Raw genomic sequence first — 25309 nt, 5'->3', positions numbered from 1 at the left:
GAACGTGTGAACGCAGCCTTAATCAGCTGCTGGCACCGGAGTAGGACGCTGCGACTGCGAGGAAGGTAAGAGTGAGGCTATGCACACGTTCAGGTATTTTCGCTTTTTTCCGCGATAAAAACGCTATAAAAACTCATTTAAAAAACGCATACATTATGCATCCTATCATTTAGAATGCATTCTGCATATTTGTGCACATGATGCGTTTTTTTCCCGCGAAAAAAACGCATCGCGGTAAAAACAAAAAGCAGCATGTTCATTAATTTTGCGGATTTTCTGCGTTTTTCCCACTATTCTATGCATTTGGGAAAAACGCATAAAAAAAAACGCACCAAAAACGCGGTAAAAATGCATGCTGATTTCTGGCAGAAATGTCCGGTTTTTGTCAGGAAAATTTCTGCAAGAAATCCTGACGTGTGCACATACCCTAAAGGTTTTTTAATCTTTTCTGATGGGGCCGTGACTGGGACTGGGACTACCAGGAGTGGGATGGGGCCAATTATACCAGCAAAGAGATGGGGCCAATCAATCATACCAGGATGCCAGGAAGAAATGAATATGAATTTCCCTCCATGCCCATGGGCGTGGAATGCAGTGCATATTCATTTCTCTTTAGCAGCGGGCACAGGAGTTAACCAGAGCCGCCGGCTCCTGCCTCTGTGTCCCGCTGCTCCTCCGATACCGATCCCCCACCACAGCCAGAGCCAATATATCCGGACTATAAGACCCCCCATTTTCCTCCACATTTTGGGAGGAAAAAGGTGCGTCTTATAGTCAGTAAAATACGGTAGTTGTGATGGAGCGCAAACCTGATAAATTGCAGAGTTGGTTCTGTGGCCAGATTGCTTTTTTTTTTAAGGAAATATTTGCATGCCACAATGTGGTGTAGCTTATACAATATACAAAGTGACCTGGAGGGCTTTATATTGGGGAAACCATGCAAAAACTACAAACAAGGATGAATCTACACAGACACACAATCAGGAATGAATTGGTCACCAATGGGAAAACATTTCTCTGGATCTGGACACTGTATGACAGATTTAAAAGTCTTAATACTAAAATGTCATTTTAAGGAAGACAGAGAAGAATTTGGGAATTCAAACTGATAAAGATGTTCAATTCTTTGACAATGGGACTCTATTTACCACCTGGATTTAAGACTCACTTACGTGGGCAATTTGCACCTTTACCAGGACTCCAGATAACTAAGGGAACATTCACACATCCTCTCCTTTTGTAACAAAATGCCCAAATTTAAATCATTGGCTTATCTTAAGGCTATGTGCACACGTATTTGGGTCCACTGCGGATTTTTCTGCAGCGGATTTGACAAATCCGCAGTGGAAAACCGCTGCGGATTTACCGCGGTTTTCCATAAGGGCAGTTGTAAAACCGCTGCGGAAAACGCAGAAAGAAGTGACATGCACATCCGCAGCAAAATCCGCATCGTGTGCACATATCCTAAGGATGCATCACCCCTTCCACCTCATGAATGTTCTGCTCTTGTCTTATTAACTAATTTGTAATCCTGCCTGAAGGGAGATTCTGTGCTCTGTAAGCTTGCAAATATATTTTTGTCTGGTTAGCCAATAAAAGGTATCACTGCGAGAATACTTTTGTAATTTTTGGGCATAAAAGTATTTACATCGATTTCCCCGGTTTACACGGTGTCACAATATACCGCTTCGCTATTGATCGCAGCATTCAGGCTGTGAAGTGGCGCGGGGCAATGCAGGCACCACACATGGCAGTGACAGACAAGGCTCGGCTTTCAGTTAAGCTGAGCTCCCGGCGGCGATCGTGTACCGAACGTGTAGGAACTGCTCCTTTGCCCGCATGATCTCCAAGTTTACGTCAAATGTCGTCAAGGGGTTAAAGGGATTTCGTCAATGGAATCAACACACCTAAGCTGTCTATACGGGCATCTAGGTCATAGAAAGTTGAATAAAATGAAACCTTGATATTTGTAATCTGATGTCATATTTTAGAAAAATCAACATTTGTAAATTTGCTATTGACATCTATGGGCCAGACACAGAGCTCCCAGATAATCCACCTCCAGAGCTCATTTTAAAGGAAAGTGGGTGTTAGCACTGAGATATACAATCATAGGGCAACCATTACGTATCACACTGTTAATGTACCCTTTGATTTAAATTAAGCTCTAGTGCAGGGATGTCAAACTCAAGTACAGAGGGACAAAATTAAAATTTTGGACAAAGTTGTGAGCCAACATTGATGTTTATTAATAAAAATGTCTACAATTGAGGAAGTTTTTCTTTCTCAAGTAGAACAACGAACCTTTTCATATGGAAACAAACTTAAAGTAGGTTGTTCCATGAACAAAGTACAATTAACCTTTGTCAGGCTGCATAATTTTACAACGTTAACAGGCTGCAGAGGTACAATTGTACCTTCATATATATTTTATCGAAATTTGGCCAATATATTCTGGACCAAAACTGCAGAGATGTCACAAAATTTCAGCCCTCTACGGCTTTTCGAAAAAAAAAGTTATTGCGATTTTAAAACGGAATAGTTACAATTGTACCTACTCAGCCGGACGAAGGTTAATAGATCTTAGAACAAAATCAACACATGATCACATATGAGGCATACTGGAATAATATGTCATGTAAGAGCAGTAAACGCATTTGGCTCAATTGCTTAAATATGTAACAAAGGATAACCTTGTATAATACAGATAATAAAGCATGATGACAACAAAAGTGCCTCCCAAACACCGCAAGATACACTCACAGCAAATTCCCCCACAGTACTCTCCACACACACGGTATGATGACCTTACTGTACCCATGCCCCCCTCTACCACCCCGGCAAAGTATGGTGACACCATCACAGAACGATTCCCGAACTGAGATCCCCACACAGTATAATGGGCCCTATATAGTTCTCCATATAATATAATGGGCCCTGAATGGCCTTCCATACAGTATAATGACCCAACACAGTCCTCCATACAGTATAATGGGCCCCACAAGATGCCGATACAGTTGAAAGTGGGATGCCAGGCTGGGGTCAAATATACTCTCTGCAGGCCAGATTTTGACATGGGTGATGTAGAGGCAGATTCTATGTAGAACCCGTAGATCACAACAGCCAATATAAATATTAAGAAAAATGTGGATTTCTTTGGAGTAAGACATCATATCACAGATATCAAAGTATCATTATATTCAACTTTCTATGACCTGCATGCCTATATAGACTGTTTAGGAGAGTTGATCCTACTGACAGGATTCATTTTAAATGCAATAAATGTGAATAAAGAGATACAAAATAGAAAAAAGTACATGGAATGAGATTTTACCTGTATCTTTCGTCTTGCAATGTTTGGGAAATAATGGTATAGTCCCTTTTAAACTGTAATTTGAGTTGCTCAATGTCTTCTGCCAGCTGAGACTGAGCTTCTCGTATTTCTCTCAGCTCATCCAGAAAGACAGCAAGATCTTGACTATCCGCAGTATTTGTCCGCCCAGCGTCAAATGGCTGGTTTCCATTGCTATCTGCTGAACCAGATGTTGCGCTAGAACACTCATCATCACTTACATACTTGGGTTTTGTCACTATTGTGGCACTACCACTCAAATTTCTGGAAGTGCTTTCTGGGTGAAAGTCATCAAGCGAATTCTTTAAATGAGCAATGTTATCGGCACTTCCAAATTTATTTCTAATAAGATTTGCAAACTCCCTTGATTTATTAAAAACAAACATTGGCGGAGTCAATGATACCCCAGGTACACCCATTTTACAGGATTCCACTGGGGCAGCAGGCCGAGTAACGCTGGTGATATCTTTTAAAGGATGTTGTAGATCTTTCAGATTTTCTTTGGAAATATCCTTGGTACTTTTGGCGGCAGAGCCATTTTGCTCTATTTCCTTTAACTTTTTATGATATTGTTCTAGTTTTTTCTGCAGCTGTGCTATAGAGTGAGCAGATTTCTGGTTCTTCTTTTCGAATACTTGTTTAATTCGACTTGCCTGCTGTTTATCAGCACTATTCACCAATTTCAAGTACTCTGCCACATTGCCGTCACGAGCACTTTGTTCAATTTTGATCTGCTCTGTGACTTTCAAAATTTTCTGCTTCAGGCTGTCGGCAGAAAGTTTGACTTTGTGAAAGTCTAGGGCGCCATCTGGTATATCGAAGTTAAGGTTGGTATCTGATCCTCCACGTCTTATGTTGAGAGGCAAGCTGAGCGTGTTCATATCAGACCTGTCCACCTAGAAAAAAACCACAAATATTACTTACAACTTGGATGGAATTTATCTTCACAAAAATTTATCTGGATGAAGGAGCATGACTTTTAGAACATTACTTTAACCCAACTGTTAAGCACAAGTCTAATTAAAAGTTAACTCATATCTCCGAAATGCACCACTTATTAATGATGTGAAAGCACACTTGCAACCAGGGCTGTGGAGTCAGAGATGTGGAGTCGGTGTCCATTTTGGGAGTCAGTATAAAATGGACAGTCTCATAAAATATATAATAAGTTGGGTACCGTGCAGGATGTTCTGTAAATGTTTCATATTAATTTGGGAAAGTTATGAAACGTCCTATAAAGGTCTGTTCTATTCCTCATCTAAGGATCTGGGCTTTTAGTTGAGATGCACAGTAATAAGGCAATGATGTGGAGTTGGAGTCAGAGGTTAGAGAAATTGAGGAGTCAGTCTTGAGTCGGTGGTTTAGCTTACTGACTCCGCATCCCTGTGGTTGAAGCATGAGATCACAAAATTACAACAGGGAAGGTGATGCTTTTAGTAGTGGCTATGTCGCATGACAAATGTCTGATAGATGTGTGTCCCACTTCTGGAATCCACAATTATGAATGCTTGAAAATAAGAGTCCCCCCATTTCCTTCCAACCTGGTGAAAAGACCGCCACTGTCAGATGGAGAATGAATGGAGAGGTGGCTGTGCGTGTAGGCAACTTTCTGCAATCTGTTCTGTAAGAGCACAGAAACCGCTAAGTAAGAAAGCAAGCAGCAGCATTCCATTACTTCTCTAACAGGGAGTCAAAATGCAATAAAATGTCTGAGATAGAATTGCCCCATTGACTGTATGCGTAGATTTATTTATTTATTTTTTAAAGGACACAGAAAATCCCTGAGGTTTTACAACAGATATTTTGGCCATTTGCACAGTATCAGACATGTAATTAAACACGTCTCAGCCGAAATATGCTTGCTATGTGTTCTACTCACAATCATCACACGTTCATGGGAAACGCCCTAGCTTTGAGTAACCAACATAACAGTGCACACCTAAAAGATTTACTACCATACCAATTATAGTGCACAGAAAACAAGGTATATGCCATATATCTAATTGTAAAACCTGCTACTTAACACCTCTCTTAATACTGTAATAGATGCACACAGACTCTACAGCTGTGCTGGTCAACCTGCCCCACTATGGAGGCTCGAAATCATTCAGCCAAGTGGCAGGCATACATGCACACAGAGCTAGTTAAAAAGCCATGGTTGCAGTTTTTGTTTCAAGAACCATGTTTCCTTTCAATATCTGCACTTTTAGACTTTACAATATGTGCTGTGATAAGCACAAGGCTGAATGTGCATCCTTTGGTTTGTCAGTGATTAGAAAAAAAAAATATGGCTGCTTTCTTCCAATTGGAAAAATAATACTCCCCATTATCCACGGGTTGTGTTTGCTTTCACATGGAACTGAGCTGCAATACCAGTACTTCACTTTGACCTCCCATAGTCTATGGTTGCCTGCTACCCGCTAAAGCAATTTCACAAGGTGGAACTTTACTTAGAAAGAAATTAGAACAGTCAAAAGTCCAAAGCAACTTTAGTCATTTACTCCTAAGCAATATCCATGCAACCTCCCACAGGGCATAGTTTAATCTTGAAATTGTGTTCCGAGCATGACTATTTTACCAAGTACCAATTGCGCATCACAAGAGCATGAGGAAGTAACAAATACTACATTATCGCAAGTGGAAATTAAAAAAATCTCTCTGCCACATAATGGCTGTAATGTTCTTTCTGCTGTAACAAATTAATCTGCTCTCCAAAGCAATTGTAAAACACAACGCCCTGCTTAAGTAAAAATCACCAAATCTCTTGTTCTTCTTCAGTAACCTCTACTAACCCAGAAATACACATTAAACCATCAGGACTTTATGTACTAAGCCAAAGAAGTGCATCTCTGTGTATACTGCAAATAATCTATATAAATATCCTTATATATTATTTCGAAACGCTCTTTTCCGGTGATTACTTTGCATCTCCGTTCATACTGTACCCACACACACAAATGATACACCATTTGAAAGGTAAACTTGCCCCCTTCAGCAAGAAAATAGCCAAACAAACCACACATCCATGATGTAATCACAAAATACAGTTTAAACATTGATTTTCATAAACATGCAGTAAGGAAAAATGACCTGCAGGTGGCACCACACTACCCCAAAGCATACTACCACAAAGCTGCTTGCAGACATCACAAACAAATCCTAACATTTGCCTTGGGGGCTTTCCAGCTTGCTGAACTCCTTGCCCAGCCGATTCCAGAAACACTGGAGGATTGCACACTTCACTGCAGGCGAGTCACATATGCAAACATTTGTAAACATGCACTGCCTATTCACCTACACACTTGCTCCGTTTATACTCCACCAACACACACAAATGATACACCATTTCAAAAGATCAAATAACCTTCAGGTGGCATTTGCCTTGGGGTCTTTCCAGCCTACTGAAGTGCTTGCCCAGCCTATTTCAGGCACATTCAAGGATTGCACACTTCACTGCAGGTGAGTCACATATGCAAACACATTTGTAAACATGCACTGCTTTTTCAGTGACTACTTCGCCCCCCACACACAAATACACCATTTGAAAGGTAAACTTGCCCCGTTCAGCAAGAAAAGACAAACCACACATTCACAATTTGATCAATAAATACAGTTTAAACATTGATTTTCAGAAACCTGCAGAAAAAAAACCTGCAGGTGGCACCACAACCTTAACCCCTTTCTGACCTCGGACGGGATAGTACGTCCGAGGTCAGAAGCCCCGCTTTGATGCGGGCTCCGGCGGTGAGCCCGCATCAAAGTCGGGACATGTCAGCTGTTTTGAACAGCTGACATGTGCCCGTAATAGGTGCGGGCAGAACGCGATCTGCCCGCACCTATTAACTAGTTAAATGCCGCTGTCAAACGCAGACAGCGGCATTTAACTACCGCATCCGGCCGGGCGGCCGGAAATGACGGCATCGCCAACCCCTGTCACATGATTGGAGGTCGGCGATGCTTCTTCATTGTAACCATAGAGGTCCTTGAGACCTCTATGGTTACTGATCGCCAGTAGCTGTGAGCGCCCCCCCTGTGGTCGGCGCTCACAGCACACCTGATTTTCTGCTACATAGCAGCGAACATCCGGATGTGATGTCACATTCGGCTCGCTTACATCTAGATGGCAGGCTGCATGATGCGTTCATGCAGCCTGTCATCCAGCAGCAGACCCCCATTCACTTGAATGGGGGGTCCAACATTCGTATTTGACACGCTGTCATATGCATGACAGTGCGGCAAACACCGCTTCTGATCCTCCCCGCCGGTCAGAGCGCACTGGCTCCCCGCTGTCAGAAGACAGCAGGAGCGATCAGCTGTGATCGGAGGTGTAAACTCACCTCCGATCACTGGTGTCAGCTGATGGGACTACTGATCCCATCATCTGACACCTGCCACCGCAATTTACAGTGAGAGCAGGAGCGGCGAATGGGAGGTCCTGTGCTATAAATAATATAAATAATAAAAAAAAAAAAAAAAAGGGCATGGCTTCCCCCCTAATATTGTAACCAGCCAGACAAAACTCACAGCTGGGGGCTGCAACCCCCAGCCGTCAGCTTAAGCAAGGCTGGTTATCAAGAATAGAGGGGTCTTAAAGCTTTTTTAAAAAAATTATTTAAATAATTAAAAAAAAAAAAAAAACGGCTTGGGGCCCCCCCCATTTTTGACAACCTGCCTTGCTAAAGCTCACAGCTGGGGGCTGGTATTCTCAGGCTGGTAAGAGGTTATGGATATAGGCCCCCCGCTAGTCTAAAAATAGCAGCCCGCAGCTGCCCAGAAAAGGCGCATCTATTATATGCGCCAATTCTGGCGCTTTGCCTGACTCTTCCCACTTGCCCTGTAGTGGTGGCAAGCGGGGTAATAAGGGGTTAATAATGTCACCTTGCTATTGTAAGGTGACATTAAGCCGGCTTAGTAATGGAGAGGTGTCAATAACACACCTATCCATTACTAATACAGTAAGAAAAGAGTTTTTTAATTAAATAAAACACCACACAGTTTTAACCATATTTTTATTGTTCTGCCATTCCAAAGTTAAGCCCTCGATCTTCTATAATAAAAATAAAATAAAAAAGCAAAAGTATACTCCCTGATCCGTCGTAGTCCAATATAAAGAGTGCCCTACGCAGAATCTGGGGGAGATAAAGCTTGCAACTGGGAGCACTGCTAATGCGACCGCTCCCGGCTGTAAGCTACTGGGGAATGAATGAGACGCAGCGGGTGCAGGCTCAGTAACTAGCGGTGGCGTCACCAAGCCTGCGCTCCCTCACAGCCTGTCCGGAGGTAACCTCTGCACCGTGGGAAAATGCCAGGGAAGAGGATACCGCAGGTAATGTATCTATTCTATCAATCTATCGATTCCATCAATTCTATCCATTCTATCTACAGTATTCATTCTATCTACAGGAAGTTGTTTTTTTTCTCTGTGTGCACTCAACTTTATTGCCATGAACAAAGAAAAAAAAACGCAAGAAAAAAACGCAGCAAAAAATGCACCTAAACCTGCGTTTTTGACGCAGCCTTTTTCCTGCCAAGATGATCAGGCTTTGCTGCAGAAAAAAAAGCAACAAAAACGCCCTGTGTGAACTTACCCCAAGACATTTTTTTTACCTCTACTTATCAAACCAATTTATTGTATTACCAATCTACGTATATACAGTCATGGACAAAAATGTTGAGAATGAGACAAATATTAATTTTTCCAAAGTCTACTGCTTCATTTTTTCTAATTGCAATTTGCATATACCCCTGAATGTCAGAGTGATCAGCTTAACAGCAATTACTATACTTGCAAAGTCAATATTTGCCCAGAAAATGAACTTTAACCCCCAAAACACATTTCAACATCATTGCAGTCCTGCCTTAAAAGGAGCAGCTAACATCGTTTTAGTGATTGATCCATTAACACAGGTGTGGGTGTTGATGAGGACAGGGCTGGCGATCAGTCACGATTAAGTAAGAATGACATCACTGGACACTTTAAAAGGAGGCTGGTGCTTGGTATCATTGTTTCTCTTCAGTTAACTATGGTTATCTCTAAAGAAACACGTGCAGCCATCATTGCATTGCACAAAAATGGCCTAACAGGGAAGAGTATCGCAGCTACAAAGATTGCACCTCAGTCAACAATCTATCACATCAAGAACTTCAAGGAGAGAGCTTCCATTGTTGTCAAAAAGGCTCCAGGGTGCCCAAAAAAGACCAGCAAGCGCCAGGACCGTATCTTAAAACGGTTTCAGCTGTGGGATCGGACTACCAGCAATGCCGAGCTTGCTCAGGAATGGCAGCAGGCTGGTGTCAGTGCTTCTGCACGCACTGTGAGGCGGAGACTCTTTGAGCAAGGCCTGGTTTCAAGGAGGGCAGCAAAGAAGCCACTTCTCTCCAGAAAAAACATCAGGGACCGACTGATATTCTGCAAAAGGTACAGGGAGTGGACTGCTGAGGACTGGGGCAAAGTCATTTTCTCTGATGAATCCCCTTTTCGATTGTTTGGGACATCTGGAAAACAGCTTATTCAGAGAAGAGGAGGTGAGAGATACCACCAGTCTTGTCTCATGCCAACTGTAAAGCATCCTGAAACCATTCATGTGTGGGGTTGCTTCTCAGCCAAGGGAATCGGCTCACTCACAGTCTTGCCTAAAAACACAGCCATGAATAAAGAATGGTACCAGAATGTCCTCCAAGAGCAACTTCTCCCAACCGTCCAAGAGCAGTTTGGCGCCCAACAATGCTTTTTCCAGCATGATGGAGCACCTTGCCATAAAGCAAAGGTAATAACTAAATGGCTCATGGAACAAAACAGAGATTTTGGGTCCATGGCCAGGAAACTCCCCAGATCTTAATCCCATTGAGAACTTGTGGTCAATCATCAAGAGACGGGTGGACAAACAAAAACCAACACATTCTGGCAAAATGCAAGCATTGATTATGCAAGAATGGACTGCTGTCAGTCAGGATTTGGTCCAGAAGTTGATTGAGAGCATGCCAGGGAGAATTGCAGAGGTCTTGAAGAAGAAGGGTCAATACTGCAAATATTGACTTGCTGCATTAACTCATTCTAACTGTCAATATAACCTATTGGTACTCATAATATGATTGCAATTATATTTCTGTATGTGATATAAACATCAGACAAACACTAATAAAAACCAGAGGGCAGCAGATCATGTGAAAAAATAATTTTGGTGTCATTCTCAAAAATTTTGGCCAAGACTGTAAATACCTCTCTGTGTTCATCATCTCATTAAATACATTAACATTTGACCAGCTTGATTTTCCTGAAATTGCCTGCGCCCCGACAACCAATGTGCGAAAATTTCACACGGGCCAACTAGAATAAGGAAATTGGAAAAGTCGCTCCTCAAATAATCAGAAAGATTTATAAAACAATTGAAGCAATGAGATACTATAAATACCCTGTAATTTCCTGACTGGTCCAACTCTGGAGTACAGTCTATGTCCCATGTAGCTACACTATGGGAAACTAGGTATACGGTTCTTTAGTTACAGATGTAACAGACCTTTCCTATACAAGGAGAAGGCATGCCATCCTGCTGTGACGGATCAATACAGCAATGGAAACATGCTACCAGTATTTATGATAAAAAACAGCTTTGTTACAATAGTAAAGCTATAAAGTATGAAAACAGGTGAATAGCATTTAGCTTTGTTGAATACAATATCCCACTTTTAGGCTGGAGTCACACTAGTCTGTAATACGGACGAGTGCTATGCAAAAAAAAAAAAAAAAAAAAAAAAAAAAAAAAAAAAAATCGCACAGCACACGGACCATGCGTGTGACTTGCAGGAAATTCTCAGGCATTGGCAGGTGACAGGAAAGGCTCAGCCATTATTTGCTCATTTTGCAAGTGTGTGAGAAAATCTCACCATACGAATGAGATACTGATGACACACGGATACTTTTTTGAGAAAAAAAACGCACCCCGGTATTGCACACGGATGACATACGGATCAGCATACAGAGAACATTTGTGCAATTCTCAGCAGACAAAATCGGACAGATTTTTTATACATTGTGTGTGACTCCAGCTTTATTCAGACTGAACTGAAGGAGAAAGGTGTATATAATCAGTTTGTTGCACGAAGTTTGGAATAAATCTTTCTACCTACTGGTTTTCCATCTACTCCCCCTAAAAAATGACAGGTTTGGATTTGCAAAAGCCAGGGCAAGGCAGAGATGGATGGAAAACAAGTAGGTGGGTGGGTAAACTTAACTGTTGGTCCACGGCAAGAATCCCCAGAGCGACTTTTGTGGTGACACTCCCTTTAAAAGTCAAAAACATTACTTGCAACACATTTTACTTTTAAAGTGTCTTTTTTTGCAGTTCAAGGCAATTTTTGCTTAAAACACATTCAAAATTCTGGAGGAAAATGGGGGGTGCATCTTACAGTGCGAACGCAGGCTTACTGGGGGGCTGCGACAGAGGTGTGACAATGTTGCGGCGGTGCGGAGTGCACCTGAGCAGGGTCCCTTCTTCAGGATGCCGATGGCATAAATGTGGTGGCGCCGCGGCCCAGTGCCCACGGAGAGCAGACTGCATCACCGATTTCCCTGTGACCATCTTCCTAAAGCTGTGGGCCACCGGAGGCTTCCACAAAAATGGCCGCCAGAGGTCACGCGTGCGCAGACTGAAGTCTCGGTGGCACTCTGCTTCAGGAAAATGGCTTCAGGGAAGCCGGTGATGCTACATTTATGCTGCTCTATCCTGAAGAAGGGACCCTGCTCAAGTGCACTCCGCTCCACCGACTGCAACAGCATCGCCACACCTCTGCTGCCGCCGGCATCCTGAGGATGGGACCTTGCTCCAACTCTCCCTCACCGCTGACACCAGACCCGCAGCATCGCACCCCAGCACTGCAGCATTGCCCCACTTCTGCAGCCACCGGCTTCCTGAAGAAGGGACCCTGCCTTCTGTGACCCCGCTGTACCACCGCCGGCTCTCAGGTAAGATACCTTAAAAATTTAGACAATAAGACGGACCCACATCTTATAAAAACCTTTTTTCTGCCATTTTCCACCCCCAAATTTGGGGTGAGTCCTATGGTCTGAAAAATACGGTAACTACCTATGTAGTTATGTGCAAGAGTATTAATGTACCAATCGCCGTAGTCATGAAAAAACATTAAAATCCATAACATCTACAGGGAGGAAGCATTCAGGCAGAGCTTGCGTTCTAAGAGCCTCATTGAAGGAGAAATACATGGTTAACAAAGGAAAGTGAGGAACTTACGCATGGCTGGGAAGTGAAAACACCAATTCAAATCCCCTTTGAGGACGGGACTTCCTATGGTAACCAAATAATTAAGGCAAGACATCTATTGTGGGAATGGACATGAAGCTTAAAATTTGTAGAATTAAGGGGCAGAGAAGCAGGAAATCTAACACCTTTAGAAGTAACTCTTGACCCCCTCAGAGGAAACTGGACATCTGCAACTAATCAGTTCGGTGGCGATGGGAAGTTATGAATATTGGGGTTTGCATAGATCAGATATTGATGAAACATAAGTTTCAACTTTAGGACTAGTCGGGGAAGAATATGCATATTTTTTCATAACTGTGACAAATGCCTATAAGCCTCAAATCAACAGTGGCCATGTCGCTGACAACAAGCATGCAATGTTTCCTTACTCTGAAAAGGTAAAATCCCAATTAAAAATATTACGGCGATAGCAAAATCTTGTGATCGTCAGGAGTGAAGATAATGTGATTGTTGGGAATATCATCATTCTCAAACTGAAGCCACATCCCATGACCAGTCCTGTTATGAATCATCAAGAAAGGAGTGTGGGTGTAACTTAGGTACTGATAAAAAGGACAAGGCAAATTATCTGTACACCATGCAGAAAAATACATATCAGTGTATGCATGATCCACGCTCACTGGATGTTTCCAATCAAAATTGCTCTCTTTTGTAAATACAACAATCGCTTATTTTATGTAATTATATGCTGTATTGCTTGTCCTCTTTGTGAAATAATTATGGTTCTGGTTTAAATATAAAATGTATTAGTTCTGTTCCTTTTGTTCTGTAAACCGCACCACAAAGCCATAAGGCTACCAGAAACTAGGCGTCCGATCGGCCTGTATAAACAATTGGTGGTAAATGAAGAGAAATGAAGAGAATTCACCGCACACTATCCGTATGATGCAAAAAAGGAAATTTATTTATGTGATCACACACAATATTCGTAGAGCAGAGAAGAGAAAGAAAAACGTATATGAGCGACTCTATTCGACGTTTCAACTGATCTCCGGTCTTATTCAATATGCCGCTGCAAGAGAAGGAAGTTGTATAAATACCCTATACAAATGGTGAATAATAATGCAAAAGTGAAAAAAATACAAAAACCCTGACAAAATACAATAACATTATACAATATCTACAAAGTATGTACAAAATATTCAGAACTTAGCAAAATGTCTGTCACAATAACCTGTAAATAATCATGTATAGTGAAATAAACCCACAATATCTGTACATTATGTTGTTATAGGTCCACTACCCTGATGAACCCAAGGTATCGCTACAGCGGCGTGTAATGAATATACAATCATATAGTGTGGCCAATCATAATATGTGATAGAATGTAGTCAGGAGATCTTAATGGAGGAAAGTAAGGTAAAAGTTATAGACTGACCCTTATGTTGAGAAATGCTTGAGTGGTCCCGTAAAGTGGACGTTATCGGCAGCGCTCCATCGCTTTGCCCCCCTTGACATGGACCATTTTGTCAAACTTTGGGGCTAAATCAACAATATTTGGGGAAAAAGTAAAATTTAAATTTTTTTCCAACACCTGAAGAGTTGATAAGCTTACTCAATGTGGTTTTGAGTACTTTGAGGGGCGCAGTTTTTAACCGCTTCCTGACATTTGAAGTATATACACACACACACACCTCATGGCTGGGAAGGACTTTCCATCCAATGAAGTATATATACGTAAAGCTGTTCATGTGATCACCGTGACTAAACCTACGGTGATCGCATGAAGGTGCCTGCTGTTTCGGACATGAAGACCCCGGGACTTGTAGCCATGCTCCCCTCACAGCTACGATCACTGTGCTTGACTGAAAACGCTGCGATTGCCTGTTCTGAACTGAACAGTCAATGAAACACAGATGTCCAGCCTATGATCGGTGCTGTAACAGCCTAGCAACGCTGGCGTCACCAGGGCCAGCTCTGATTGTGTGATCAACATCATTGTTGGATTTCACCAACCAGAGTGCACAGAGGTGACCTGACCTCAGTATATATAACCAGTCATACTGTCGCTCTGTGCTGGGTCTTGTGGTGCCACAAACTTTTGCAAGCCTATGCCATCCCTGATGCTGGTAATCCTGGGATTCCTGAAAGATGTTCCTTATCCGTTCCTATCCCCCTCCACCCCCTTCTGCCACCAAGCGCTGATCAATACTTGATCGCTCGATTTTTGGCAGGTGTGTGTGTGTGTGTGTGTGTGTGTGTGTGTGTGTGTGTGTGTGTGTGTGTGTAAGGAACTGAATAAAAAAAATGTAGATTAGTTAATAGGACTAGATTAGGCGCAGTAAAACTAGCGATAAGAAGTGCACACCAAACACACACACCTAATAAAATTTGGTGTACACACAACAAAAAAATGTTGTCCCATACACTTTTCAGCAGAGGAAGCATACACTTTCCTTGCCGCCGACACGGATAGTAAGGAATAGGATCCTACCTTACTTTAGTTTTCTTCCTCAAGTCATACTGAACAGTCGTGTAGACACCCCAGGACAAAAACATGAACCAGTGCATACCGTTAGTGACCCCTATAGACATCACCTCCCGAAAATTATGAGCAACAGAATCCTGATTTTGTGGCATAATCACAAATCCAATTTGACATCACCAGCCTCCAAGAAATTGACTTTTTCAAAGTATTTTTCTCTGAGGATTTTGAACGCACAATTTTCATCCAAAAATCCCACTTCATCATTTGCCAACTGGATGGCTGTAGACGCTGTAGAAATGATTACGTTTTGATGCCTTGTTGTTCACATGGGGATAGTGAAGACAGACATTTGGCAATAGTGGAGTGTTGAGGTTTTGTATAACCCTGACTGCACTGTTCTGCATGGTTATGCCAAGGACACACTTCGAGGCCATCCACAAATTTTTGCATTACAGTGATAATGAACAATGTTCTCCCCAAGATGACCCCATCTTTAGCAGGTATTTCAAAGTCTGGCTGGTCAATGATCACTTCAGTAACAAGTTTGCTGAGGTATACGTTCCACAAAGGGACACCTGTGTGGATGAGTCCCAAATACATTTCAAGGGGTGGCTCAAAATGCGGTAATACTTGCCCAGTAAGAGGGCAAGATTGCCTTGCGCAGACGTATACTACGGAGGACACAGCATGAACTTCAACCCAATATTGCGGCCAGCATGCAGCCAGCGGGTAAGGAAAGGGTGAATCAAACACCCGAAAACCCCGCCCCTATGACCGCAAACCTGTCCCGCCAAATTCAGGTGACAGGTTCCCTTTAAGCATATGGGCATACAAATTAAAAGTCTGAAAATTGCAAATTGTTACTGACAATTCCAATATTTTCACAAACGCAAAAAAAAAGAAAAGCCTAAATTTACCACTAACACGAGATACAATGTGTTGCAAAATACAGTCTCAGAAGCACCGGGATACCTTGACGCGTTCCAGAGCTATTACCACAAAGTGACACTGGTCAGAATTGTAAAATTTGGTCTGGTCAGTAAGGTGAAAAGGGGCTTGGGGTGCCATGATTCACAAAGAAAACAAAGTGAAGGTACCCTTTGGCATTGGTCAGCGTACAGGATGCTGTGGGGAGCATTCTATGTTTTATGGTAGGGACTTTCTTCCCTTAAGACCCTTAGTGAATATGAAACATTCCTATGTGAATGGACAGCTGACTTGGAAGCGCAGATACAGCACTAAACATTATAAGTGCACATTTCCTCTTATTATATAATCAGAAAAGTACAACAATCTTCTGCCGCCAAACAAGTAAAGGAAGGCTCACATGCCAATAACTGCACAATGTAGCGAGAGACGCCAAATACAATCTTAAGGGTGCACCTTCCGGTCAAATAGTACAAGGGAACCTTTTCAGTACAGGAAAGGCTAGAATCCTCCAGCACAGTCTAGTAAAACACTACATTACAAAATAAGAACACAGTGTCCCCTCGACACCCTGGTCTCGCTTTCTACATGGCAATCTCAGGTGCACACAATTACCAGAATTTAGCTGGCGCAAGCAAAGTGTCGACAGTTTTGTGAAAATACAGTATATATAGCTGTGCACTTTACAAATAAATGTAACAAACATACTACTGCAATGTTATCATCATTTATTCTATGGCGCTTCACGTGTGAGGAGGGATATACATAAAAACAAAAAACATAGGATATGTGCACATGGGAGTTCTTGAAGGTTTTTTTTGTGTTTTATTTTTGGAGTATGTCAACTCCAAAAGAAGTCACGAAAAACGAAAGTTTCAAAGAAAATCTTGAAAAACTATTCATTTCTAATGTAAAACCAGTTCATAGGTTGTAGGTTGTTTTTTGACCATTTTTTTTTTTCAGGTTGTGAAAAACCTGCGTAAACAGGCATGTACACGACCGATAAAAGTTTACCAATTGGCAATTGTATCATGCCGCTGGTCAGTGTGTGTAAAAGTGCCTACAAGGCTACAGTCACATCCGTGTGAAGTTTTAAAAGTTTTTTCATCAGTGCAGCATCCGTTTTTAATCTTTTTTTGCAGCCGTTTTTTTATTTTTTTTTATTTTTAAGTAAAGGAGATAAAATCAACGAATTAAAAAAGATAACAGTTTAACAAACAGATGAAATCCAGATGAAATCTTAAGAAGGTGTCTTCAGCACTTCACAGAGTCCCAGACTTTAATGACCTTGTCGGATAAGCAAAGCAGATGAGAATAGGACATGCTCCACTCTCATGGCATGGAAACACTTTTTTTTTTTTTTAAACTGGTGTGTGTGTATGGATCAATTACACTATGGGCCTGTGTGCTGTCAAGAGATATAAAAAAAAAAAAAAAAAAAAAACACAAAAAAAAGCGCATTGGGACATGTCATGTAGCTTTAACCATTTCTTTAAATAAAAAATAAAAAAAAAACTGCCAAATGTATGTTCCAATATATTTCATGCATAAATTGGATACCAAGCATCTGTTGTGCAGCGTTTAGTACGGCTTTATAGCAGTAAGTCACTGACTCAAACTATTTAGCATCTCAAGCTCCATTCACAACTTCAAATACTCGGATTTCAGCTGGAACGTCCCATGGGACAGCACCATTTCATACATTTTAAGAAGAAAAAACTAAATAAAACAATGTTCGATTAAGTTGTGGATTAGCAGTGCCGACCCCGCCATTCATTCATTAATATATCAGGCTCTTGTAGCCAGAAATGCACACTCTGGAAGAAACATTTCTAAAGCAGATTCATGCAAATCATTTGGCTAATTGTTATATGTAGCCATCTGTCCTTAGGGGCCAGAAACTCAATAGAAATAAGAAAAAAACATTTGTAAAAAGGAAACAGGGCAAGCATCCTGTACCCAGCAGATAACAAAATATCCTGTCTGAAGGGTTTTCCACTGTGCTACTTAAAGGGAAGGTGCCATCAAAAACATTTTTTTTTCAGAAATTGTAAAAATGTAAAGAATTAATGATTACATATTCTTAAAAAATATTATCATTTGTTTATAATTGTTTTTAGTAAAATATGAAAAATAATTTGAAAAGTTTTGGAATTTCCACTTTTCAACACTAGGGGGAGCAGCTGCTGAAATTTCAGAAAAACCTAGTGTACAACTAGCTCACATTACTCCACTGCTGTAATTATGGGCGGAGTCTGCTGACGTGTGTGATGTCTCCTCCCCTTCTGGGTGTTTGCTAAGGGATTAGAGAGGATGAGATTCAGGAACCCAGTGAGCAGCCATTTTGTTGGTGACTGCAGAGTATGGCTGCCGTCACACTATCAGTATTTGGTCAGTATTTTACCTCAGTATTTGTAGCCAAAACCAGCAGTGGAACAATTAGAGGAAAAGTATAATAGAAACACTTCACCACTTCTGTATTTATCACCCACTCCTGGTTTTAGCTACAAATACTGATGTAAAATACTGACCGAATACTGATAGTGGACGGCAGCCTTAGGCTACTTTCACACTAGCGTTTTTGGCTGTATGTCGCAATGCGTCATTCAGGAGAAAAAACGCATCCTGCAAAGTTGTCTGCAGGATGCGTTTTTTCCCCATAGACTAACATTACCGACGCATTGCGACGTATTGCCACACGTCGTAACTGTCGTACGACGGTTGCGTCATGTTTTGGCGGACCGCCGCCACAAAAAAAGTTACATGTAACGTTTGTGCATCGAGTCCACCATTTTCGACCGCACATGCACGGCAGAAACTCCGCCCCCTCCTCCCCAGACCTTACAATGGGGCAGCGGAAGCGTCGTAAGACTGCTTCCGCTGCCCACGTCGGGCATTTCTTTCACAGCATGCGTCAGTACATCGGCCCGACACTGCGACGAGCTCGTACCGACGCTAGTGTGAAAGCAGCCTTATACTGACAAGTCTACGGTCACCGAGGATGGCAGGCAGCAAGGATTCTGGGAGATATGTGGTGGAGGGAGCAGGGTGACAGCAGCACAGAGTATTTCAGGAGAGCAGTGTGCTGGTCTATAGGGGCCCCCTGTTCGGTGTGCGGAGCAGCCAGGGATTGTACATAGAGCGCTGTCTTTAATACTCATGGATGGACCGTCTGCTCCACAGAAATCCTGGAAACATTTCTGCGGATTGATGGCCTGTTCTGATCCAGACTTTGCATACAGACCCCATTCCCCTCCTCAGATCCTGTCTTCTCCATCCTGTCCTGGCGATGTGTGAAAGCGAGGCGACAGGAGCAGTCTGGGGTGATGCTGGGAAGGAAATGTAGCCATATAGTAACAATAAAAATGAGACCCCTCTCTTCAGCTACCTCACCAGCCTTCCCCTGACTGCACCTAACTGGAGGTCATGCTGTACCCTCTATTACCCCAGACCCGCGTGCAGGTGCTCAGCCAGAACCACCATAGAATAGGTCCGCTTTCTGAAGATAATACTGCCATAGTGTTCTCACATAATACCGCCATATAGATCACACACAATACTATCAAATAGATCACACAATACTGTTATACAGTTCTCACATAATACCACCATATAGATCACACATAATACCACCAGTGTTCTCACATACCGCCATATAGATCACACATAATACTGCCAGTGTTCTCACATACCACCATATAGATCACACATAATACTGCCAGTGTTCTCACATACCGCCATATAGATCACACATAATACTGCCAGTGTTCTCACATAATACCGCCATATAGATCACACATAATACTGCCAGTGTTCTCACATAATACCGCCATATAGATCACACATAATACTGCCAGTGTTCTCACATACCACCATAGATCACACATAATACTGCCATAGTGTTATCACATAATACCGCCATATAGATCACACATAATACCGCCAGTGTTCTCACATACCACCATATAGATCACACATAATACTGCCAGTGTTCTCACATACCGCCATATAGATCACACATAATACTGCCAGTGTTCTCACATAATACCGCCATATAGATCACACATAATACCGCCAGTGTTCTCACATACCACCATATAGATCACACATAATACTGCCAGTGTTCTCACATACCGCCATATAGATCACACATAATACTGCCAGTGTTCTCACATAATACCGCCATATAGATCACACAATACTGCCATAGTGTTCTCACATAATACCGCCATATAGATCACACATAATACCGCCAGTGTTCTCACATACCGCCATATAGATCACATAATACCGCCAGTGTTCTCACATACCGCCATATAGATCACACACAATACCACCATATAATTCTCACAATACTGATCAAGCATAATACCACCATACAGATCACATAATACCGTCATATAGATCTCACATAATGCCATAATACAGCATGACGCCCGCAGCTCCTGTTATCGCACGCATTGAGTTGTGTGTGCAATGGGGAAAGATATGCAGGGGGGAGAGGAGTGCATAGGAGTGGGTTAGATACACGGTTCACCAGACAGTACCACAAAGGAGAGGATTAGATACACGGCTCAGCAGTCAGTATCACACAGGATTAGGCTATGTGCACACGTCAGGATTTTTTCCTGACATAATCCTGAGAATTCTGCCAGAAATCCGCGTGCTTTTTTCGCGCGGAATTTGCGCGTTTTTTGAGTTTTTTTTTTTTTCCTCCGGAATGTCCTTTTTGATAGGAAATCCGCAAAAACATAGAGCATGTCCGGATTTTTTGCGGTATGCGTTTTTTTTGCAGAAAAAAACGTTAACATCTGCACAAAAAATGCGGAATGCATTCTAAATGATAGGATGCATAATGTTAGCGTTTTTTTAGCGGATTTATACCGTTTTTATGGCGAAGTTCCGCAAAAAAAACGCTAAAAATCCAGACGTGTGCACATAGCCTTAGATACACAGGTCAGCACAGGATAGGATTAGATACACGGCTCAGCAGTCAGTATCACACAGGATAGGATTAGATACACGGCTCAGCAGACAGTATCACACAGGAGAGGATTAGATACACGGCTCAGCAGTCAGTATCACACAGGATAGGATTAGATACACGGCTCAGCAGTCAGTATCACACAGGATAGGATTAGATACACGGCTCACCAGACAGTATCACACAGGAGAGGATTAGATACACGGCTCACCAGACAGTATCACACAGGAGAGGATTAGATACACGGCTCACCAGACAGTATCACACAGGAGAGGATTAGATACACGGCTCACCAGACAGTATCACACAGGAGAGGATTAGATACACGGCTCACCAGACAGTATCACACAGGAGAGGATTAGATACACGGCTCAGCAGACAGTATCACACAGGAGAGGATTAGATACACGGCTCACCAGACAGTATCACACAGGAGAGGATTAGATACAAGGCTCAGCAGACACTATCACACAGGAGAGGATTAGATACACGGCTCAGCACAGTATAGTGATAGATGCACGGTCTGATGTCCTGTGAGGAGCTGCAGTGAGGTCGGAGCAGCACAGAGATTCTCCCCCATCCCCCTCTGTTACCTCTCTGCAGCTCCAGATAAGAGAACATCAGACCACAGCACTTCACCCTCTCTAGCGATTCTAGAGATTACAGGCAGCAGAGGACAGGGAATGGCCGCTGAGTGTGAGGGGAGACAGATGGAGCTGCCCCTCCAACAGCGCAGCTCTCAGTCACAGTGGAGCTCACAGGTACACTCCACTGTGGCTGAAGCAAGATGGCGCCGATCTCCTGCCTCTGCTGTGATGTGGAGACAGCCCAGGGGGCGTGGCCACATCAGAGCAGAGAGCAGCTTATAATGCATTACTAGCTATGGGGTCGGACGCCGACTGCTGAGTCCTATGTCCAGGGCTGCCGTATGTGAAGACTGTAAGTGTCGTGCAGCTACACTTACAGTCCTGCAAATCAAAATGGCGGCGCCCAGTGGCAGAAAAAAAAATGAATAAAAAAAAAAACAATAAATACTATGCACTTGAAAATAACTTATAAAAATAAGGAATTAAAGAGGTTTTTTTTTTTTTTTTTACAATATTAAAACGCGGCACCTTCCCTTTAAGTTATCAGGAGGAAGCCACTAAAAAAAAACCTCTATCAGTTTGAGTTGGACCAAATGATGTCACTACTACCAGTGACCCGGCCTACTGACAGATCTTGGCAGTCATATCACTTGTGGTGAGAGCTGAAGTAAATGAGCATGGGGTAGATTCAAATGGAATTTGTTGTTGTTTTAAGGATGGCTTCCCACTGGTAAGTTTAAAGTGGCACTTGCTCAAAAAAAAAAAAAATGATTCCTGAGCTTCCCTGATTCTCTTCCCCTTTTCCATTGTGCACTCTATTGCAGATATCACCACATTTCTTTCTTCTGCAGCACAAAATGTGAAATCTCTGCTTGTGTGACACTAGTCACCACTCGTTCAAACCACAAGGCTGGATAGTCAAGAGGTCTGAGGTCAAAAGCCTGGAGGGTGCATCGCACACAGAGGGGTGAGACTAAAGGCATAGTCAGGTCACAGAAAGTACAGACAGAAAGACAGAAAGTAGCAGATCACAATAAAGGGGATAGACCAATGCAAGTTCACGCACACAAGAACACATGAACACACCTCGTGAGCAAAGCTACAAATGGCAGCAATTTATGGCAGAGAGCTGGTTAAATAGTCAGGCAACTACTCCAAACAGGAGACACATGGATGAAGCCCTGGCCCTTACTGGACAGCTAAACAGTCACTCGAGACATTGACAGCTCAGTACACCCCTGCCCTAGATTGGATGGCAGGAATATCATTCACTGCATCCAGACACACCGATCGTCAGATTCGTTACAGTACCCCCCTTTCTATGGGGGGGGGGAGGGAAACGGACCCCCAGATTTCCCACAAAACCAATGATTATTAGCCTTCACGGAATAAGGCAGAGCCCAGGATCTGTCCTCGGGTCTGTATCCCCCTCCCATGAACGAGATATTGGAGAGAATTTGGGAGCTCCTTCCAAGAGAATCCACAATCCTACACACCTCATACTCCAAACCTCCATTTGACAGAAACCGGCGGAGGCAGACAACATTGCAGAATCAAAGGAGTCCAGGGATTTCCAAAAATGGCATTTAATGGGGTTTGTCCACAACTACAATAAACCCTTCTCAATCTGAATGTTTGCTCCCTGTTAAAATGAAAACACCTATACTCCCCTCTTGTGCTGGCACCATTCCAGCGGTATCTGTACTCGCATTCCCAGGGATCGCGCGAGGTTGTCAAGTCACGTGTGCCCTGCGCCCAATCAGCGCTGGCATATGAATAATCAAGAGGGCGTGAGCAGCTGCCGCAACTCAGACTTGTTCTCGATTACTTAATCGTTCAAAGGAGGATACCGTGAAACCAGCGTTGATCAGGCGCAGGGCTCATGTGACAACCTCACGCGAGTCCCAGGAATGCGAGTGCTGACATGGCTGGAACATAGTCAGCACAGGAGGTGTGTACAAGTGTTTCCATTTTAATGGGAGGAAGGGTGTAGGCAAACATTTCGACTGATAAGGAGTTGTGCTAGTAGTGGAAAACACCATTTTTTTTTTATAGCACGTGCTTATGTCCACCTAAGGTCACCACATTGCCAAGCCCATTAAACACCATTTACAGTGCTGGTTGGATTGTTTCTTTACTCTAGTACAAACACCACCCTCACCAGGACCAAATAATCTATTTCATGCTGTTTGTATGGTGGCCTAGTTGTTAGCACTGTTGCTTAGCAGTTCTGGGGTCTCCAAAGTGTTTATATGTTCTTTAGTGTTGAGCGAACGTGCTTGGATAAAGTGTTATCCAAGGATGCTCGTGTGCTAATAGAGTGTCTTCAGTGTGTTCGAAAAATATGCTCAAGTCCCCGAGGCTGCATGTCTCGCGGCCATTCGAAAGCAGCAACACATGCAGGGATTGCCTGTTTGATATTCCTTCCTATATTTTAAAACTTTAATCTTTTTTCCTCTATTAAATTTTTTTAAATATGCAACAAAGGTACTGAACCAGAAAAAGTTGGTGAAATTATGTCAAAATTGTATTTGACTGCATGTTAAAATCAGTGAAAGTCATTCCAATAGCTACACATTACAGCTTACTACCCAGATTATTGCTTAAATTATGCAATCCTTTTTAAAGATAAAGGATGACGAATATATCTGTATAGACAAGAAAAATAAAAGAGGTTAGTCTGTTGATTTTGTGGTCTAATTAAAAAAGGGAACATGTCACCTTATTCATTACAGGCAACATGAATCGGAGCCCGGTTACATAATTGCAGTCAGGTATATTTTTTTCACTAAAATATAGTTAGAAGATCCACCCTGGGGCCGTAGGCAGACTAAAGAAAAAATGTCAAGACTACATTCAAATATGTAGTATTGTACAAAAAAGCTCAACTAGGTACACAACACTTAAAGGGAGCGTGTCAAATAGCTGGTGGCAGGAATCAGGGCCCGCCTTTCCAGAGACAGGATAGTTGGAAGAGACTAGACTAGTTTGGCGCCATCCCTTGCTACTTTCTCCGGGAGCTGCTCCGGGTGAATGACAAATCTTTCCTATGGCGAGGAACCTGTCAATCACCTGCAGCAGCGCTGAGGAAAGCCGGATGTGAGTAGCAGACTAGCCTAGTCTTTTCTAACAATACTTTCTCTGAAAGCCGGGGTCCGATTTATTCTTACAGATTTCCTTTAAGCATTGTGAGTCTAGCGGAACGTTTTTAGCAATACAAATTGTAAGAGGTCAAAAATCCATATTTTATTTTTTACCTACAGCCCATAATTCCAAATTAGCTGCGTTCACTGTAAAACCATGATAATTACAGTTAAAATAATCTGTGTACATTTCTATAACTTTATTTTTTTTTTTAAAATGTAAGGTGTCCATGATTTTAACAGACAGGGCAAAACAAGTGCCCTATTTTCATTGACTGTCCTGGAAATTCTGGCAACCCTGTTATAAGAGCAGCTAGGGCTTTGAAAACAAAAATCATGACACAGAATAATTTGTGTAGACCTAGGACAAAATATTGTACAAGGCAGGTATCCCAAACTTGGCATGTGCTTCGGCACTTCCCATGCATCAGTAGACAATCACATTCCCATCTGTTTCTTTAGTGAAAAGGAAGCTGCACAAATTCTGCATAAGAATAAATAATACAATGTCTTATGACGCAGTAGGTCTTCACAGAAGTCAATATGTAGTAAGCGAATGGAAAATGGATATCACAAACATGACCATGCAGAGGAAAATCATTTTATTTTT

General features: G+C 42.4%; 1 protein-coding gene across 1 annotated transcript in view; it reads right to left on the bottom strand.

The window, feature by feature from the left end:
• The window catches only part of TMCC3 (transmembrane and coiled-coil domain family 3), a 150198-nt gene that overhangs the window by 41722 nt on the left and 83167 nt on the right, over nucleotides 1-25309 (bottom strand). The window contains exon 2 of the mRNA XM_069764730.1: nucleotides 3335-4248. Coding sequence (XP_069620831.1) covers nucleotides 3335-4248 — 914 coding nt within the window. The remainder of the gene's footprint in view (nucleotides 1-3334; nucleotides 4249-25309) is intronic.

This window comes from Ranitomeya imitator, chromosome 4 (assembly GCF_032444005.1).
Source record: "Ranitomeya imitator isolate aRanImi1 chromosome 4, aRanImi1.pri, whole genome shotgun sequence".
In the NCBI taxonomy this organism is placed as follows: domain Eukaryota; kingdom Metazoa; phylum Chordata; class Amphibia; order Anura; family Dendrobatidae; genus Ranitomeya; species Ranitomeya imitator.
The sequence above is the reverse complement of the archived record's forward strand: the minus strand, read 5'-3'. Positions and strand labels throughout refer to the sequence as shown.